The sequence below is a fragment of the Salminus brasiliensis genome, chromosome 11, assembly GCF_030463535.1.
Source record: "Salminus brasiliensis chromosome 11, fSalBra1.hap2, whole genome shotgun sequence".
NCBI lineage: Eukaryota > Metazoa > Chordata > Actinopteri > Characiformes > Bryconidae > Salminus > Salminus brasiliensis.
In genome coordinates, this window is record NC_132888.1 from 2,529,480 (window position 1) to 2,549,788 (window position 20,309).

General features: G+C 41.3%; 1 protein-coding gene across 2 annotated transcripts in view; it reads left to right on the top strand.

The window, feature by feature from the left end:
* The window catches only part of mfsd12a (major facilitator superfamily domain containing 12a), a 30,799-nt gene that overhangs the window by 6,474 nt on the left and 4,016 nt on the right, over window positions 1–20,309 (top strand). Inside the window, exons 3-10 of one of the 2 annotated variants that reach the window (XM_072691398.1) lie at window positions 802–928; window positions 2,816–3,016; window positions 8,919–9,011; window positions 9,771–9,863; window positions 13,189–13,359; window positions 14,885–14,979; window positions 17,711–17,841; window positions 19,933–19,980. In XM_072691398.1, the coding sequence (XP_072547499.1) occupies window positions 802–928; window positions 2,816–3,016; window positions 8,919–9,011; window positions 9,771–9,863; window positions 13,189–13,359; window positions 14,885–14,979; window positions 17,711–17,841; window positions 19,933–19,980 (959 nt within the window). The remainder of the gene's footprint in view (window positions 1–801; window positions 929–2,815; window positions 3,017–8,918; window positions 9,012–9,770; window positions 9,864–13,188; window positions 13,360–14,884; window positions 14,980–17,710; window positions 17,842–19,932; window positions 19,981–20,309) is intronic. The other variant, XM_072691399.1, reaches the window with a different exon arrangement.

Genomic DNA, 20,309 nt, shown 5'->3' on the forward strand with positions numbered 1-20,309 from the left:
GTATGGTACTGTACCCCAATCTAACTCAATTAAAGAGCTGAACCTGTACTATAGTGAAAGTATGGTACTGTATCCCAATCTAACTCAATTAAAGAGCTGAAACTGTACTATAGTGAAAGTATGAGTAGTGTATCCCAATACAACTCAATTAAAAGAGCTGAAACTGTACTATAGTGAAAGTATGGTACTTTACCCCAATCTAACTCAATTAAAGAGCTGAAACTGTACTATAGTGAAAGTATGGTACTGTATCCCAATCTAAGTCAATTAAAGAGCTGAAACTGTACTATAGTGAAAGTATGGTACTTTACCCCAATCTAACTCAATTAAAGAGCTGAAACTGTACTATAGTGAAAGTATGAGTACTGTATCCCAATCTAACTCAATTAAAGAGCTGAAACTGTACTATAGTGAAAGTATGGTACTGTATCCCAATCTAACTCAATTAAAGAGCTGAAACTGTACTATAGTGAAAGTATGGTACTGTATCCCAATCTAACTCAATTAAAGAGCTGAAACTGTACTATAGTGAAAGTATGGTACTGTACCCCAATCTAACTCAATTAAAGAGCTGAAACTGTACTATAGTGAAAGTATGGTACTGTATCCCAATCTAACTCAGTTAAAAGTGTGAGAATGCCATCTCAGTACTTAATAATATATCTAATCTATAAACTATATAATCTAGATTTACATGTTGTCTGTTGCTTCCCAACATCATCAGTCATTTGCTTCTGAGTGTGGGAAACGTCTTGATGGGTTAGTCTGTCCTGACAGTGCACTGTTTGTGCTCTTACACAGGTATGCTTTCACAGTGATCGCCAACATCACGGTTTACGCAGTCGCGTGGATCCTCTTCCGTTTCCAGTCTGGAGAGGATCCCTCCGCTGCGGATGATCTCGGGCCTATCGACATTCCGGTTTTCAGAGTGAGTGTACAGTAAATCCCTGTTAAAGCGGCTCATAACATCAGATTAGAGCTGGGAAATATGAGGATATTTTATTGTATCGTGATAAATGTTGTTATCGTGATACACAGAATACTTTTCTGCTTAATAAACATCTACTGATCAGCTGCAGGTTTCATTACAGACAGTGTAATTAGGCTGAAGGGTTGATTAGATGTACAGGAGATTAAAAATCTGCTGCTTCTGATGTTTTTAGTCTTTAAATATCGTGATATATTATTTTTACCATATCGCCCAGCCCTGCTTTATATACAGTATGAGTCTTTTCTGTTCTGCATGTCACAAAGTAAATGTCATTACTCTTGTGAAATGATCAGATAAATAGTCAGACACTAATTCCACAGCTTGTTAGGTGTTGCTGAGTGTTGTTGGGTGGGTTTTAAATAGCCCTGGGTACTTCCTTATTCTCATGTATATTAAAGTGTCCTCTTTCACTTCCCCTTCTTCCTTGTTTTGCATGTGTTCAACTTGCAGCCCTGACTTGCAAGAGTCATTATGGTGAAACTGCACCTGGATACATTTGATTCTGGACTGTTTTTAGTATTTAATTCATATTTAAGCAATATTTCATATTTAATGAACTCATATATTAAGCTCTGAAGTGGATTCTGATTATTTTGGGACACTTTTAGACTATTTGAGCTTTAATATAAGCCAGGTCTTGCTTATTAAACAGACTGAAATGGCTTTAGTAAGATGTAAATTTGTTAGCTGCATCAGTTTAGTGCAGAAAATCAAATCTCTGGATTTGTTTTTAATGTGTGGCTTTGACTCGAAAGTAGGCGTGGCAGATCAGACAAGATTTATTTGTATAGTGCTGTTTACAGCTGAGGTTTCAGAAAGAAGCTTTACAGGAATCCAGGATCAGCCAATCACATTACATTGACATTTACATTTATGGCATTTAGCTGACGCTCTCATCCAGAGCGACTTACAAGGTTACTCGCATTACAGTTAGTGTGGCTGATTGGCCACGTAGTCTCCCACCTTTCGCAGATTGCAAAGTCCAGGATTGGAAACTGGATTCAAGGTCCCGATTGGGAGAACCCTGTTTCTAAGGTATTGCTAAGGTGGACCAGCGTAGTGTTAGGAGTCTAGCCCAAGGACTCTTATTGGTGTAGCGCAGCGTAGTCACCCAGCCTGGGAATCGAACCCCAGTCTCCCACATGGTGTGGTAGCTCAGTGGCAGGTAGTGGTGTTATCTGTTGCGCCACACCAACCACATCAACCACACCAACCATAACACATAAACATAAAGACCCCCAGGTGAGCAAGCCGGACATACACTATGTTCAAATGTTTGTGGACACCCCTTCGAATGAATGCATTTAGCTACTTTAAGTTACACCCATTGCTGATAAAGATGTGCAAATGCACATTCACAGCTTGTCTAGTCCCTGTAGAGAAGTACTGCCAATAGAATAGGACTCCACAAGAACCTATTGGCAACATGCTGCCTAATACGAGGCATTGGATTAAGGGGTATAAAGCCCTCCAGCATTGAGGAGCTGTGGAGCAGTGGAAGAGCTGTGTTCTCTGGAATGATGGTGGTGGAGCTCCATCCAGTACTTTTGGGATGATGAGGTGGGGTGGTGATCATCATCATCCAACATCCTGACCTCACTAACGCTCTTGTCAATGAAAGCAATCAAATCCTCACAGCAATGCTCCTCCAAAATCTAGTAGAAAGTCTTCTTCTCTGGACAGTAGAGACAGTCACTCCAACAAAAGCAGGATCAGCTCTTTTTAGTAGCCTTGATTTCAGAAGAAACCATGAATAAACAAGTGTCCCAATACTTTTGTCCCTACAGTGTATTATCTGTTCATATGCTGCCTGTGTGCTTTCAGAATCTGAGTCTGATCGTGTTGGCGATCGGAGCGCTGTTTTCCCTGCTCTTTCATCTGGGAACGCGGGAGACGAGGGCTAAGCGCAGCGAGGATGAGGAGGACGGCTCCAGTGAAGGAGAGCGGCAGCCTCTTCTCTCCCGAAACGCCCCCTCCTTCCAACTGCAGTGGCAGCACTGGCTCAGGGAGCCCTCGTTCTACCAGGTGATCACTCTTACCCAACCAGAACTGAGCTTTTTAACGTAGAGGCGTAGAGGAGAGCTGCTGTGGGAGGTTTCACAGCTGTTGATAACAACAGTATAATTCTGCGGTATCAAATCTGTAATCGATTTTATTGGCAGTCGAGCAGAATACTGATTATTTTGGTTTGAAAAGACAGTAATGTGTGTTTAACTGAACTACAGCATTAAAAAAACAAAAACTATAAAGAAAAATTAAAATTAATAGTTAAATTAATAATTAAAATTAAAATAATTTACAGGGACATTTTTAGTTTTGTTATGTGCTCTAAGCTCCTGATATTACATATATACTGTGTGTGTGTATATATATATATATATATAATATGTGTGTATATTAGTTGACTTTATCATCAGGATATCTTTGATTTGACCCCCAGTGATGCCACAGCCTTCCATGTCTGGTAATCCCGGACAGCTCTCCCCTCTCTCTCTCTCTCTGGATGGACGGTAGAGCTGGGCGATATGACCTGAAATCAGTATCACGGTTAATTGAACAATTTATTGATTATATAAGCCTCTCGAGTTGCTCAGTTGAGCTCGTGTTTAAATTCTTCTCCATGTTATGAGTACTATGGTCACCTTATTGTCTTGTGCTTAGTAATGTCTAAAGCTTAGGTACATTTGAACTATTAGTCTATTCTAACTAGCTGAGGTCTTTCTTGGGTAAATAGCAAAGCACTTTTGTAAGTTGCTCTGGAGAAAAGCGTCTGCTAAATGCCGTAAATGTAAATGTAAATGTTGCTTCCATGTCGCAGACTGGACAGGGCAGAGCCACGGGACTACACACACGCTTGTATGTTTTTAACGTGACATTATCGACACAATGATAAACAAAAGAAATCGGCATGGCCGAGATTACACTGGTTTTGATTAATATTCGGAATAATTACTCAGCCCTGATTGGTAGGATGGCCCTTCCTCTCCCCTATCACTCAGGATTGGCAGTGCTACTAGCCAGCGCGAGCGTCTGTTAGCTGGTGGAACTGAATGAGCAGTTCGTGCTGAGTGTGTCAGTGGCAGTGTGTGCTAGCTAGGGTTGCAAATTCCCCAAATTTTAAAGTTGGGATATAAACCATGGGAGTTAAGGAGAATTCATGGGAATAAAATAGGAAAATTCAAAGCTAAAGGTAAGACATCTACATATAGTTGATAAAAAAAAAATCTACTGAAGCAGAATCTTGGCTAAAATCATTCGATATGATGCCAAAACAGTTGAATAGCAAATAGTAGGCTATTTAGACCACACCCCCTGCATTTACTGTCCATTCCTCCATCACATGTACAGCATATGTCCAGGTGATTTCTAGAAACCTTTAAATTATCCAGTATTTCCTATTAATTTCAATTAATTCCAATAAATTCCCAAAGTTCTCAAAATTTCCATGGAAAGTTTACCAACGTTCCTGAGCTAAAGTTCCCATGGACACTTTCCAGACCCCTTTGCAACCCTAGTGCTAGCGTTCAGCCTCCCAGCACTGGTGGCATTGGAAGTAATGGGGTAGAGAGTATGAGGAGTTCTATAAAGTAGGTGGGAATAGAAAAAGGCCTAATTTGGAAAACTGAGATAAAGATTGAGGAGAATTTCATGGAAATTCAGGGAAGATGAGTCAAATTCCCAACTTGTAGGTAAAGCCTGAAGCTGATGGCTGACTTGATATATGAGCTTGGCTTTTTGAAGACACCCTGAAGACTGTGATGTGATGCTACAATAAAATACTCACTTGCTGAAGGATGTAAACATGTGCATTATCATTAACCCCTTCATTCAGAAAGGCTTATCACACACTAAACGGCTTTTGGCTTAGGCTGTTTAAGGGGTTAAGCAAATTACGTATCACTGTATCACTGCAGCTTCGTCAAGAAAGCCAATTTTATTTTTTAAAATGTAAATGACTTTTGGTGTAATTTACTGTAACCAAGTTATTGCTGCAACTGTTATTATTATTATTATTATTATTATTATTATTAATAATGACCAGTTTCTCTACATACAGTCTGGGCTGGTGGCCCTTTTACTGGTAGTAAGTGGGTGGCTCTATGAAGGGAGTGGCCCTGGTGGTTCCCCTGTTCACAGCTGTAATTCTGGTCATTGTGAAACATGTATAAGCCTTAATTTGAGGGGTGTTGGATGTTCACCATCTCAGAAGTCACATGACGGCGTCTCTGCTGACATTGTGACTTCGTTATCTAGTCCTGTAGTGAGAGTGTAACAGGGTTTCTGTCAAGTGTTCACTTTTTTAGAGCAGGATCGACACCGACACAGACGTTCAGGAGATAAGCAGTCAGATAGTATCGGACTCCAGTCGATCAAGGCCCAAAATGACCACAGTGCAGCGCTGAGAGGTCAGGGCTCAAAGTTTGGCCTCTCTGAGTCTCTGAGCTACAGTTTGGGAGAGACCTAGAACAGAGAACCCTGTGATACTTTTATTGAAAATATACACAGATCTGCCACAACATTAAAACCACTGACCGGTGAAGTGACATAAACAACACTGAGGATCTGGTTCCAGTGGAGCTACATATTAGGCAGTGAGAGAATGGTCAGTTCTTGAAGGTAATGAAGCTGGAGTCCATGATACCATGTTGTCCCGGCCTTGTACGGGAAAAACACCCACCACCATGCTTTACAGTGTGGATAAGTTCTTTGTGTCTAGGACCAACCCACCACTGCCACATACCTCTATTTCGGCCTCAGCTGTGCTAGAGGGCTTGAGGGCAACCCTCTTAAACATCTTGTGCGGATGTAGGTGGTGTCCAGATGTAGTTTGGGAAATGTTCTGACCCCAGGACCTTACTATTGTCTACAGTACTCCAGCTGTGATTCAGTCCCGAACCATCCTCCTCATTGCATGGGGTCACTGTGATGTACTATAGACCTCACCATAGGCGGTGATAGTGAGAATGGACGTTTACCCCCTGATAAAACCATGGGTCGATTTTTTTTTTGTCCTTTATTTTTAGGCAGCGAGTGAACGGTCAGTTCTTGAAGGTAATGAAGCTGGAAAAATGGACAGGCGTAAGAATCTGAGACACTGACAAGAACCAAACTGTGAGGTTCTAGATAAACGACTGGGTCAGAACATCTCCACCAAAACATCAGGCAGGTCTGGTGAAGTATTCCCGGTATGCAGTGGTCAGTACCTACCAAAAGTGCTCCATGGAAGACATTGGGTCATTGGGGCCTAAGGCCTGTTGATGGTTGACACGTACAGGACTTGCAGAATCTGCTGCTAACGTTACTCTTGGTGTTTCAGATACCACAGGACGCCTTCAGAGGTCTTGTGAAGTCCATGCTTCGATGGGTCAGAGCTCAATATTAGTCAGGTGGTTTTAATGTTGTGGCTGGTTGGTGTGTGTGTAAAATGTTAACATTTAGGCCTTTTAGTAGCAAAATACTGTGTAATATTCTTGCTATCCCTCAACCCACCACAAACACTAGACATTGCCCTCTAAGACAAAAGTTTTGGCGCCCCTGCTTCAGACCGTGTTTACCGCATGTGTTGTGTTCAGATCAGGCAACCCTGACGAAATCCATAAGGCTGAGCTAAGAAAGAGCGCCAGGAAGGGCAAAGACTGAAATAGGCACAGTAAAGAACTACACTGCAGTTCTGCTGACAAAGGTAACATGTGAGCAGGACAGCAGTCCGCCATAGACTGTAAAAACAGGAACTGGAAATTGGCAGCAGCTGACCGTGTCCTCTGGGGAGGTGTGGGAGGCCATGAGCAGAGTAAACCCACTTAAAGCTACACCTCCAAATGCACTCGCATCTCAAGAAATAGGAAATATTAAACATTTTCGCATTAAACCTACACAGATTCCCCCCCAAGTGGGGGGGTGGGGGTTGAATACTTTTTGTAGGCACTGTATATGTTCATGAAGACATAAGCAGCTGCCTGTGGCAGAACAGAACCAATGCAGAACCTTGAATCTGTGCTCAGTGAAGCCTTATTTGTGTTATTTTTAAAGTAATTTGGATCATTATCCTAATAAAAGATCCAGTCATGGTCCGTTTTGAGGTTCTGTGCTGAGCTCTTCAGCTCATCCTACAGGTTTTGTCCTGGGTTTAGGTCAGGAGGACAAGCCCTTGATTCTGTGCTCACTTTGGATCATTGCCCTGCTAGAAGATCCAGTCATGGCCCAGTTTAATCTTCTAAGCTGGGCTGGAATTTATATCTGCTGGTACTTGATAGTCCGTGATACCATGTTGTCCCAGCCTTGTACGGGAAAAACACCCACCACCATGCTTTACAGTGTGGATAAGTTCTTTGTGTCTAGGCCCAACCCACCACTGCCAGAAACCTCAATTTCGGCCTCAGCTGTGCTCAAGGGCTTGAGGGCAACCCTCTTAAACATCTTGTGCGGATGTAGGTGGTGTCCAGATGTAGTTTGTGAAATGTTCTGACCCCAGGACCTTACTATTGTCTACAGAACTCCAGCTGTGATGCAGTCCAGAACCATCCTCCTCATTGCATGGGGTCGCTATGATGTACTGATGTATAGACCCCACCATAGGCGGTGATGGTGAGAATGGATGTTTACCCCCTGATAAAACCATGGGTCGATTTTGTCCATTATTTTTAGGGCCTTAATTCTGTGGTCAGTGAGCCATTTTTTGTGTTAAATTTGAAGTGCTTTGGATTGTTGTCCTGCTGGAAGGTTCAACCATGGCCCAGTTTAGGTGTCTGGGCTGAGGCACTCAGGTTTTTCATGTCTGCTAATACTTGATGGAGTGCAGGACTCCAGGTTAAGGGCCTTTGAAAGGGAAGGCATCCAGCATGATGCTTTTCTGAATGTCTGGCACTCCATGCCGTGGTCAAACTCATCACTGTATTTTGGCGTTTTATTAAATTAGATTAGATTAGATTAGACTTAACTTTTTTGTCATTGTGCAAAGTGCAGGTACAGGTACATTTGACATCCAACCAATCCATTCAAAACACAGTATTATTTACATAAAGTGTGAAATAGAAATGACCGTATCAGATAGGGGTTATTGTGCATGCAGCTTATGCTGTATATAAAAATATATATAGTAATAAAGGTGCACGTATTTGTCACTGTACAGCGAAATGTGTCCTGCGCATTTGACCCATCTGTGGTAGTGAACACACACACACACACCCTAGTGCACTAGGGGCAGTGAGTACACTCACACCCAGAGCGGTGGGCAGCCAACTCCAGCACCCAGGGAGCAGAGAGGGTAAAGGGCCTTGCTCAAGGGCCCAACAGTGGCAGTGTATACACAGAATGTGGGATAAGAGTAGGGTATATAAAATATCATATAAATTACATATATACAGTAAGGTAAGAAATGCAGTGATTGCACAGAGCAGCTTATGTCATATAAACTGTATATGCAGTAACTACAGATATGAATAGTGTAATATGAATAATATGAGTTGTGAATATAAATAGAGCTGTACAGGTATGAAATCACAAATATGAGTAGTGCAGTAATACTGTGGTGTGAAGTGCAGTACAGTGCAGGGCAGCGAGTGCAGTAATGAGGCTAAAGTGACGGTGTGGAGTTCAGCCTCAGGGAAGAGGAGGCAGAGATGGGAGGAGGGTAAAAAGTCTGTGGTTAGGGTGAGAAGGGTCCATGATGATGCTTCTCGTCCTGCTCAGGCAGCTTGTGGTGCGTGGGGTCACTAAGGACGTAGGCCGTCTTTTAGGCAGATTCTCCAAGTGGGTTTTAACTGCCTAACTTCTACCCTGATCGTGGAAGTTGTACATTTTGACTGATAGAAATATGGGTTGTTAATATTTCCTGATGATTATCAGCCGGCTGACGTATTGGTCGGGCCGTGGTTTGTAGTACACACTGATGTTTTGCCTGTTTTTTGTGTTTTGATGTTCTCATCAGGTGGCTGCCCTTTACATGTGTACCAGGCTTATAGTGAACCTGTCACAGACCTACATATCCATGTACCTCATCAACTCACTTCTACTGCCAAAGGTAAGACCACCACTGACCAGATCTGACCAGATTCCACCCAACATTCCCAATATTCACCCTAATGAGAGACTGTAGCTCCGCCTCCTCAGTGTATATCACGATACCTACAATTAGAGCGTTATTAATATTCACCCTAATGAGAGACTGTAGCTCCTCCTCCTCAGTGTATATCACAATACCTACATTTAGAGCGTTATTAATATTCACCCTAATGAGAGACTGTAGCTCCGCCTCCTCAGTGTATATCACAATACCTACATTTAGAGCGTTATTAATATTCACCCTAATGAGAGGCTGTAGCTCCTCCTCCTCAGTGTATATCACAATACCTACATTTAGAGCGTTATTAATATTCACCTTAATGAGAGGCTGTAGCTCCGCCTCCTCAGTGTATATCACAATACCTACATTTAGAGCGTTATTAATATTCACCTTAATGAGAGGCTGTAGCTCCTCCTCCTCAGTGTATATCACAATACCTACATTTAGAGAGTTATTAATATTCACCCTAATGAGAGGCTGTAGCTCCGCCTCCTCAGTGTATATCACAATACCTACATTTAGAGAGTTATTAATATTCACCCTAATGAGAGGCTGTAGCTCCGCCTCCTCAGTGTATATCACAATACCTACATACAGACACACAGAGGACAGATCATCAAATTCCCCTCCTTTACCACATGTTCTTCGTCTATGGTGCAAGTTTCTCATTGGTCTTCATGGTTGGACATGGTGTAACTGTTCCTCTCTCTCATGCAGAACTACATCGCTACTATACCCTTGGTGATGTATGTGAGTGGCTTCGCTTCCTCCTTCATCATGAAACCCTTCAGCAAGCTAATAGGGAAATGTGTAAGTCGAGTTCTCCCATCTTAACCCATGTTAATGACTCAGCTGCTTCACCGTGTTCATAAGCTGAAGGGGGTAGTTGGGGCTATATGGACCCATCTCGATTGCTCCTGACCTCTTACACTAATAGTCTGGTTAAGAGTTTCGGTCCTCTGACCCAATCTGACTACTTTAATGTTGAGCACTGGTCGATAAAACTCTGATCCTGTACAATGTGACTTTCTATACTTTTTCATTTTTTTAAATATATTTTTACCTTTATTATATATATATATCTTATATATATTTTATAATGCATTTAATATCTTATAATACAGTCTGACTGACCTTTTAACGTCCAGGTACTTTAAAATGCTGCAATTTTTTGTTGTTATATGTTTAAACTGAGAGTTTTGTGTTAGGGATTACTTGTGTGTGAAATAGCCAACAGAGCATAAAAAAGATGCCACAAAAATATAGTTTAAGGTATTAAAACTGTTCTTTTGGGGATAAAAAAAAGTTTCTCTCCATCTCTCAGCGTTTCTAAAAATCTAAAAAAGCCCACAAAACAGCCCTAAAATGCTTACCAGCAGCAGGGGGCGCAAACACCTCACAAAGAGTCTAATCCCTCAAGACCAGACAAGCCAACCATCTTCACCATTAGTGTTGGACACAGATGGAATTTGGCTTCCGCCTTTAACCCATACACATACACACACAGTTAAAACACATACACACTGAACACATACACACACACAGTTAAAACACATACACACTGAACACATACACACACAGTTAAAACACATACACACTGAACACATACACACACACAGTTAAAACACATACACACTGAACACACACACACACACACAGTTAAAACACATACACACTGAACACACACACACACACACAGTTAAAACACATACACACTGAACACACACACACACACACAGTTAAAACACACACACACTGAACACATACACACACAGTTAAAACACATACACACTGAACACATACACACACAGTTAAAACACACACACACTGAACACATACACACACAGTTAAAACACACACACACTGAACACATACACACACAGTTAAAACACATACACACTGAACACATACACACACAGTTAAAACACATACACACTGAACACATACACACACAGTTAAAACACATACACACTGAACACATACACACACAGTTAAAACACACACACACTGAACACATACACACACACAGTTAAAACACATACACACTGAACACATACACACACAGTTAAAACACACACACACTGAACACATACACACACAGTTAAAACACACACACACTGAACACATACACACACACAGTTAAAACACATACACACTGAACACATACACACACAGTTAAAACACACACACACTGAACACATACACACACAGTTAAAACACACACACACTGAACACATACACACACAGTTAAAACACACACACACTGAACACATACACACACAGTTAAAACACATACACACTGAACACATACACACACAGTTAAAACACACACACACTGAACACATACACACACACAGTTAAAACACATACACACTGAACACATACACACACAGTTAAAACACATACACACTGAACACATACACACACAGTTAAAACACACACACACTGAACACATACACACACAGTTAAAACACACACACACTGAACACATACACACACAGTTAAAACACATACACACTGAACACATACACACACAGTTAAAACACATACACACTGAACACATACACACACAGTTAAAACACACACACACTGAACACATACACACACAGTTAAAACACACACACACTGAACACATACACACACAGTTAAAACACATACACACTGAACACATACACACACAGTTAAAACACATACACACTGAACACATACACACACAGTTAAAACACACACACACAGTTAAAACACACACACACTGAACACATACACACACAGTTAAAACACACACACACTGAACACATACACACACACAGTTAAAACACACACACACTGAACACATACACACACAGTTAAAACACATACACACTGAACACATACACACACACAGTTAAAACACATACACACTGAACACATACACACACACAGTTAAAACACATACACACTGAACACATACACACACAGTTAAAACACATACACACTGAACACATACACACACAGTTAAAACACACACACACTGAACACATACACACACAGTTAAAACACACACACACTGAACACATACACACACAGTTAAAACACACACACACTGAACACATACACACACAGTTAAAACACACACACACAGTTAAAACACACACACACTGAACACATACACACACAGTTAAAACACATACACACTGAACACATACACACACACAGTTAAAACACACACACTGAACACATACACACACAGTTAAAACACATACACACTGAACACATACACACACACAGTTAAAACACATACACACTGAACACATACACACACACAGTTAAAACACATACACACTGAACACATACACACACAGTTAAAACACACACACACTGAACACATACACACACAGTTAAAACACACACACACTGAACACATACACACACAGTTAAAACACACACACACAGTTAAAACACACACACACTGAACACATACACACACAGTTAAAACACATACACACTGAACACATACACACACACAGTTAAAACACATACACACTGAACACATACACACACAGTTAAAACACATACACACTGAACACATACACACACACAGTTAAAACACACACACACTGAACACATACACACACAGTTAAAACACACACACACTGAACACATACACACACAGTTAAAACACATATACACTGAACACATACACACACACAGTTAAAACACATACACACTGAACACATACACACACAGTTAAAACACATACACACTGAACACATACACACACACAGTTAAAACACACACACACTGAACACATACACACACACAGTTAAAACACATACACACTGAACACATACACACACACAGTTAAAACACATACACACTGAACACATACACACACAGTTAAAACACATACACACTGAACACATACACACTGGGCCCTACAGTGGCAGCTTGCCAAGCCTGGGTATCGAACCCATATCCCTGTCATCAATAGCCTGGAGCTCTATCTGCTGAGCCACCGCTGCCCCACAGCCTCAAGAAACAGCATAACAGCCAAAACAGACCTAAATAGATTTTTTTAGATTTTTGTTGTTGCCCGCTGTCCATGTTCACGATACCATCCTTAATGTGTGTGTGTGTGTGTGTGTGGTTGGTGTAGATGACCTATTTTGTGGGTCTGGTGCTGATCCTGGTGTTTTCCTACTGGGTACTGCTGGACACTCATATGAGCGACGGAGTGTACGGAGCGGCGGTGCTGCTGGGGACGGGGTCGGCCACCATCCTGGTCATGTCGCTCTCCATGACTGCAGATCTGATCGCAGATCAGACAGTAGGTGTTTTTTAAATAATAACTATAGAGTCACAACCATGAACATGCACTGTGTGGACCAAAGTATTGGGACACCTGCTCATTAGTTGTTGATTCTAGAAGGCTTTCTAGTAGATTTTGGAGCTTTAATGTTGCTGTGGGGATTTGTTTGCATTTAGCGACAAGAGCGTTAGTGAGGTCAGGATGTTGGATGATGATCACCATCCTCACCTCATCATTCCCAACTTCCCAACTCATCCCAAAAGTACTGGATGGAGCTCCACCACCATCATTCCAGAGAACACAGTTCTTCCACTGCTCCACAGCTCCTCAATGCTGGGGGCTTTATACCCCTCTAGCCCACGCCTGGCATTAGGCAGCATGGAGCCAATAGGTTCATGATGTTGATCTGCTCCAGAGAGTCCTATTCTATTGAGCTGAATGCGTTCATTAGAGGGGGTGTCCACAAACATTTGTATTTACATATGCCTGTTGGGTCTTACACCACCTAAGGCAAAATACAGAGAGGCCAAACAGAGTCACAGACACACTGTCAATCAAACCAATCAGTAAATATAAAAGAAAATGCAATTAATAATTAATCAATAAATAAAGCATGGTTTAGTTATTGTGTGTTTTTAGTATCTTTAACCCTTTAAAAGTCTTTTACTGTGTTTTTGTGTTTTTGTTTGTTCCATTTTTGAAGTAAAACCAGGTTAAAGATCATGTGGTGGGCTGATTGTGATGTGTGTGTCTGTGTGTGTGTATGCTGGTGTGTGTCTGTGTGTATGCTGATGTGTGTGTGTGTGTATGCTGATTGTGTGTGTGTGTATGCTGATTGTGTGTGTGTGTGTGTGCGTATGCTGATTGTGTGTGTGTGTGCGTATGCTGATTGTGTGTGTGTGTGTGTATGCTGATGTGTGTGTGTGTGTGTGTGTATGCTGATGTGTATGCTGATGTGTGTGTATACTGATGTGTGTGTGTGTGTGTGTGTGTATACTGATGTGTGTGTGTGTGTGTGTGTGTGTATACTGATGTGTGTGTGTGTGTGTGTGTGTGTGTGTGTGTGTGTACTGATGTGTGTGTGTGTGTGTGTGTGTGTGTGTGTGTGTGTGTGTGTGTATACTGATGTGTGTGTGTGTGTGTGTGTGTGTGTGTGTGTGTGTGTGTGTGTATACTGATGTGTGTGTGTGTGTGTGTGTGTGTATGCTGATTGTGTGTGTGTGTGTGTGTGTATGCTGATTGTGTGTGTGTGTGTGTGCATATGCTGATTGTGTGTGTGTGTGTGTATGCTGATGTGTGTGTGTGTGTGTGTATGCTGATGTGTATGCTGATGTGTGTGTATGCTGATGTGTGTGTGTGTGTGTGTATACTGATGTGTGTGTGTGTGTGTGTGTATACTGATGTGTGTGTGTGTGTGTGTGTGTGTGTGTGTGTGTGTGTGTGTGTGTGTGTGTGTATACTGATGTGTGTGTGTGTGTGTGTGTGTGTGTATGTGTGTGTGTGTGTATGCTGTTCCTCAAACGTGTTCTCTGTTCCCCGACAGCAAAGTGGTGCGTTTGTATATGGAGCTATGAGTTTCACTGACAAGGTGGCCAACGGGTTGGGGGTTATAATCATCCAGGGACTGCACCCATGCCAGTGAGTATAACTGGATATATGTAAAAGCCGTGGTCATTCTGCATGAATCTTACATTTAAGTAATTACAGAGAACATATCTGATATTAATCCAGTATGAATCTGCAGTGTGTGTAGTAGTAGTGTGTACAGTCTGACAGTAATAACTGTGGAGTGATATTAATCCAGTATGAATCTGCAGTGTGTGTGTAGTAGTGTGTACAGTCTGACAGTAATCACTGTGGAGTGATATTAATCCAGTATGAATCTGCAGTGTGTGTGTAGTAGTGTGTACGGTCTGACAGTAATAACTGTTGAGTGATATTAATCCAGTATGAATCTGCAGTGTGTGTGTAGTAGTGTGTACAGTCTGACAGTAATAACTGTGGAGTGATATTAATCCAGTATGAATCTGCAGTGTGTGTGTAGTAGTGTGTACAGTCTGACAGTAATAACTGTGGAGTGATATTAATCCAGTATGAATCTGCAGTGTGTGTAGTAGTGTGTACAGTCTGACAGTAATAACTGGGGAGTGATATTAATCCAGTATGAATCTGCAGTGTGTGTGTAGTAGTGTGTACAGTCTGACAGTAATAACTGTGGAGTGATATTAATCCAGTATGAATCTGCAGTGTGTGTGTAGTAGTGTGTACAGTCTGACAGTAATAACTGTGGAGTGATATTAATCCAGTATGAATCTGCAGTGTGTGTGTAGTAGTGTGTACAGTCTGACAGTAATAACTGTGGAGTGATATTAATCCAGTATGAATCTGCAGTGTGTGTGTAGTAGTGTGTACAGTCTGACAGTAATAACTGTGGAGTGATATTAATCCAGTATGAATCTGCAGTGTGTGTGTAGTAGTGTGTACAGTCTGACAGTAATAACTGGGGAGTGATATTAATCCAGTATGAATCTGCAGTGTGTGTGTAGTAGTGTGTACAGTCTGACAGTAATAACTGGGGAGTGATATTAATCCAGTATGAATCTGCAGTGTGTGTAGTAGTGTGTACAGTCTGACAGTAATCACTGTGGAGTGATATTAATCCAGTATGAATCTGCAGTGTGTGTAGTAGTGTGTATAGTCTGACAGTAATCACTGTGGAGTGATATTAATCCAGTATGAATCTGCAGTGTGTGTGTAGTAGTGTGTACAGTCTGACAGTAATAACTGTGGAGTGATATTAATCCAGTATGAATCTGCAGTGTGTGTAGTAGTGTGTACAGTCTGACAGTAATAACTGTGGAGTGATATTAATCCAGTATGAATCTGCAGTGTGTGTAGTAGTAGTGTGTACAGTCTGACAGTAATAACTGTGGAGTGATATTAATCCAGTATGAATCTGCAATGTGTGTGTAGTAGTGTGTACAGTCTGACAGTAATCACTGTGGAGTGATATTAATCCAGTATGAATCTGCAGTGTGTGTGTAGTAGTGTGTACAGTCTGACAGTAATCACTGTGGAGTGATATTAATCCAGTATGAATCTGCAGTGTGTGTAGTAGTGTGTACAGTCTGACAGTAATCACTGTGGAGTGATATTAATCCAGTATGAATCTGCAGTGTGTGTAGTAGTGTGTATAGTCTGACAGTAATAACTGTGGAGTGATATTAATCCAGTATGAATCTGCAGTGTGTGTGTAGTAGTGTGTACAGTCTGACAGTAATCACTGTGGAGTGATATTAATCCAGTATGAATCTGCAGTGTGTGTGTAGTAGTGTGTATAGTCTGACAGTAATAACTGTGGAGTGATATTAATCCAGTATGAATCTGCAGTGTGTGTGTAGTAGTGTGTACAGTCTGACAGTAATCACTGTGGAGTGATATTAATCCAGTATGAATCTGCAGTGTGTGTAGTAGTGTGTACAGTCTGACAGTAATCACTGTGGAGTGATATTAATCCAGTATGAATCTGCAGTGTGTGTGTAGTAGTGTGTACAGTCTGACAGTAATAACTGTGGAGTGATATTAATCCAGTATGAATCTGCAGTGTGTGTGTAGTAGTGTGTACAGTCTGACAGTAATCACTGTGGAGTGATATTAATCCAGTATGAATCTGCAGTGTGTGTAGTAGTGTGTACAGTCTGACAGTAATCACTGTGGAGTGATATTAATCCAGTATGAATCTGCAGTGTGTGTGTAGTAGTGTGTACAGTCTGACAGTAATAACTGTGGAGTGATATTAATCCAGTATGAATCTGCAGTGTGTGTGTAGTAGTGTGTACAGTCTGACAGTAATCACTGTGGAGTGATATTAATCCAGTATGAATCTGCAGTGTGTGTAGTAGTGTGTACAGTCTGACAGTAATAACTGTGGAGTGATATTAATCCAGTATGAATCTGCAGTGTGTGTAGTAGTAGTGTGTACAGTCTGACAGTAATAACTGTGGAGTGATATTAATCCAGTATGAATCTGCAGTGTGTGTGTAGTAGTGTGTACAGTCTGACAGTAATAACTGTGGAGTGATATTAATCCAGTATGAATCTGCAGTGTGTGTGTAGTAGTGTGTACAGTCTGACAGTAATCACTGTGGAGTGATATTAATCCAGTATGAATCTGCAGTGTGTGTAGTAGTGTGTACAGTCTGACAGTAATCACTGTGGAGTGATATTAATCCAGTATGAATCTGCAGTGTGTGTAGTAGTGTGTACAGTCTGACAGTAATCACTGTGGAGTGATATTAATCCAGTATGAATCTGCAGTGTGTGTGTAGTAGTGTGTAGTTTGTCTGATTGTGTTGGTGTTTCTCTGCAGTACTCAGGCTTGTTGCCCTGCGTGTGTTTGGTATTACCATGACGTGATGGTGATCGTGACGGGAGGAGTCGCTGTTGTAGCCGCACTGACTCTTTGTGCCATTCTCATCTGGCCAATTAAGATCGTCCGCCGTAAGTAAACCTGTGTCCCAACATGCACACCTGACTCCTCCCACACTCCTCCCACACCTACCCCACACATAACACATATACAGTACCTTCCAGTGTCCGCAATAACACATCCCACACAAACCCCAAAATATCATTATTAATGTGTCAAATATTACATACAGCCAGAGGCAGAAGTTTGGGTACCAAAAATAATTTTGTTGACGTTCTAACTGCAAATAAGTACACAAATGGTCTCCATGGAAACGCTCTTAAATATGCCGTTCATTTATGAATGTAATATTAGGGAGGCAGTAAAGAATTATTGATTATTATGCATGACTCATTTATGTAATGAATGGGGCAATAAGCGAATGCTCCAGGGAGGAGAGGTACTTGCCCTGTCCCTTGTAGAGAAGACGTACAGGAGACAGCCACTGTGGGGTAATAGACACCGTTTATAAACCCTCTCTCTGTACACTTGCCGAACATCATGCAAAACCTTGTATCTCCAAAATGGCAGCTTTACAAGAGGAGGAAAAACCTTCTTAACTTCTTAACTTAAAGATTTTATTTCAGATCATTTTGGAGCGTTTCTATTGGCCCATTCATTTCTGATTAAATTCTGATACAGTATAAAGAACAACTGCCAGATTCACACTGTTATAGAAAATTGATAGAAAAGCAATCAGTGCCCAGTCAGTGGTAAATTCAGCTCCAGAATGTAAACATTTTCTCCAGGGTTTTGTTCAAGCAGCCTGAACAGCTGGACAGGAAGTTGGGACAAAATTCTAGGAAGGTGTTTTACTTTCTGGGCTTTTATTTACCACATCTGGCTTATAAAATAGCCAGTAACTTCAGTCAGTGACGTCAAAATTATATTTAAATTCATATCCAAACCTTATTTTGTGTTTTTATTGATTAATCACTCCATATATTTAACTTCAAGCTGCTTTTAACGTTGTAACATTACCATATCAGATGATTTTAGAGATACAGGGGGTTGCTGCAAGGTCAATAATGCGCATGCATGCACACACACACACACACACACACACACACACACACACACACAGTGTTTTGGAGTTTCTGGAGCGCGTTTATTAACCCTTTCAGGCACACACAGCGAATGCCTATCAACATGTCAGAGGTCATTTTTTTGGTAACCACTGTGCATTAAGTGGTGCTGACTACATCACTTACTGTTTTTATGTAATACTCAGTTTGCTTTCTGATTTCATTGCCTTTTATTTATTTATTTTCTTTTGATAAAGATAAAATCATGTATTTGTCGGGTTGATGCTCAGGAATTGCTCTCATTTTCGCAAGAGAGGGCCACTATAGCAAGAGCAAGAGAGGATTTTCTTTAGCCCCTATGAGAATGTTGATAGTGTTCATTTTTCAGTGGTAGCAGACTGGGACGTTTTAGCTCCGGGTTCAGGTTAGTTTATGTGCCCAAAAAGATCCTCATCAAATAAACCTCAGTCAGTCTATCAGTATTAGCAGATGTCAGATGCAAGGTTCTCCTGTAGGCACAGTGTCTATCACCATTTCCTCATGTGAGTATGTGTTTGCCCTTTGGTGCAGTGGTGGCTCAGTGGTTAGAGGGCCGGGATATCGATAACAGGGTTGTGGGTTCGATTCCCAGGCTCGGCAAGCTGCCACTGTTGGGCCCTTGAGCAAGGCCCTTTACCCTCTCTGCTCCCCGGGCGCTGGAGTTGGCTGCCCACCGCTCTGGGTGTGTGTGTACTCACTGCCCCTAACACGTGTGTGTGTGAGTGTGTGTTCACTACCAGATGGGTTAAATGCGGAGGACACATTTCGCTGTACAGTGACAAATACGTGCACCTTTACCTTAAACGCACTGTGGTGTCTCTGGGTAACCATCCATTTATAGCCTCTACTTCACATGTATACACAGCGATTATTGAGCAAAACCACAATATTACTCTTAAAAATGCAGATTTCTTTAGTTTTATTATTATTTTAGTGAATTCTCATATCTCATATTTCCCTGTGTTCCCTGTTTGAACACAAACGCAAAGTGACGACCGTACCTCAGAGGGTTAACCTGACTAATCTTGAGTCTGATAAGCCGGCTGTTCTGTATTGCAGTGTCTGTGGAAAGACCGGCGAATGGGTCTGTTATTGATCACACTGATGGTGAGAACTTCATCTCCAACTCCAGATGTTTCACTTCACTCAATCAGTAATCACACTTCACTGCAGTCGACCCTAAATACACACAGTTCCTGCTCAAATCACTGTAAACAGCTTTTAATCATAACTAGAACTAATTTAGTGATTGACCCACTTTGGGTGCATTGAAAGAACCTTTCAGTCGAGGGTTCTTTAAAGAATCATGAATCGTTCCTTATCAGTTTTCTACACTACAGCAAAGCCCTGTTTAGGGTTCTTCATTTTTTTAAAAGTCTGCATTTGCATGTGTTTAGTAATCACTGAATGATGTAATGTATCAATATGAATATAAT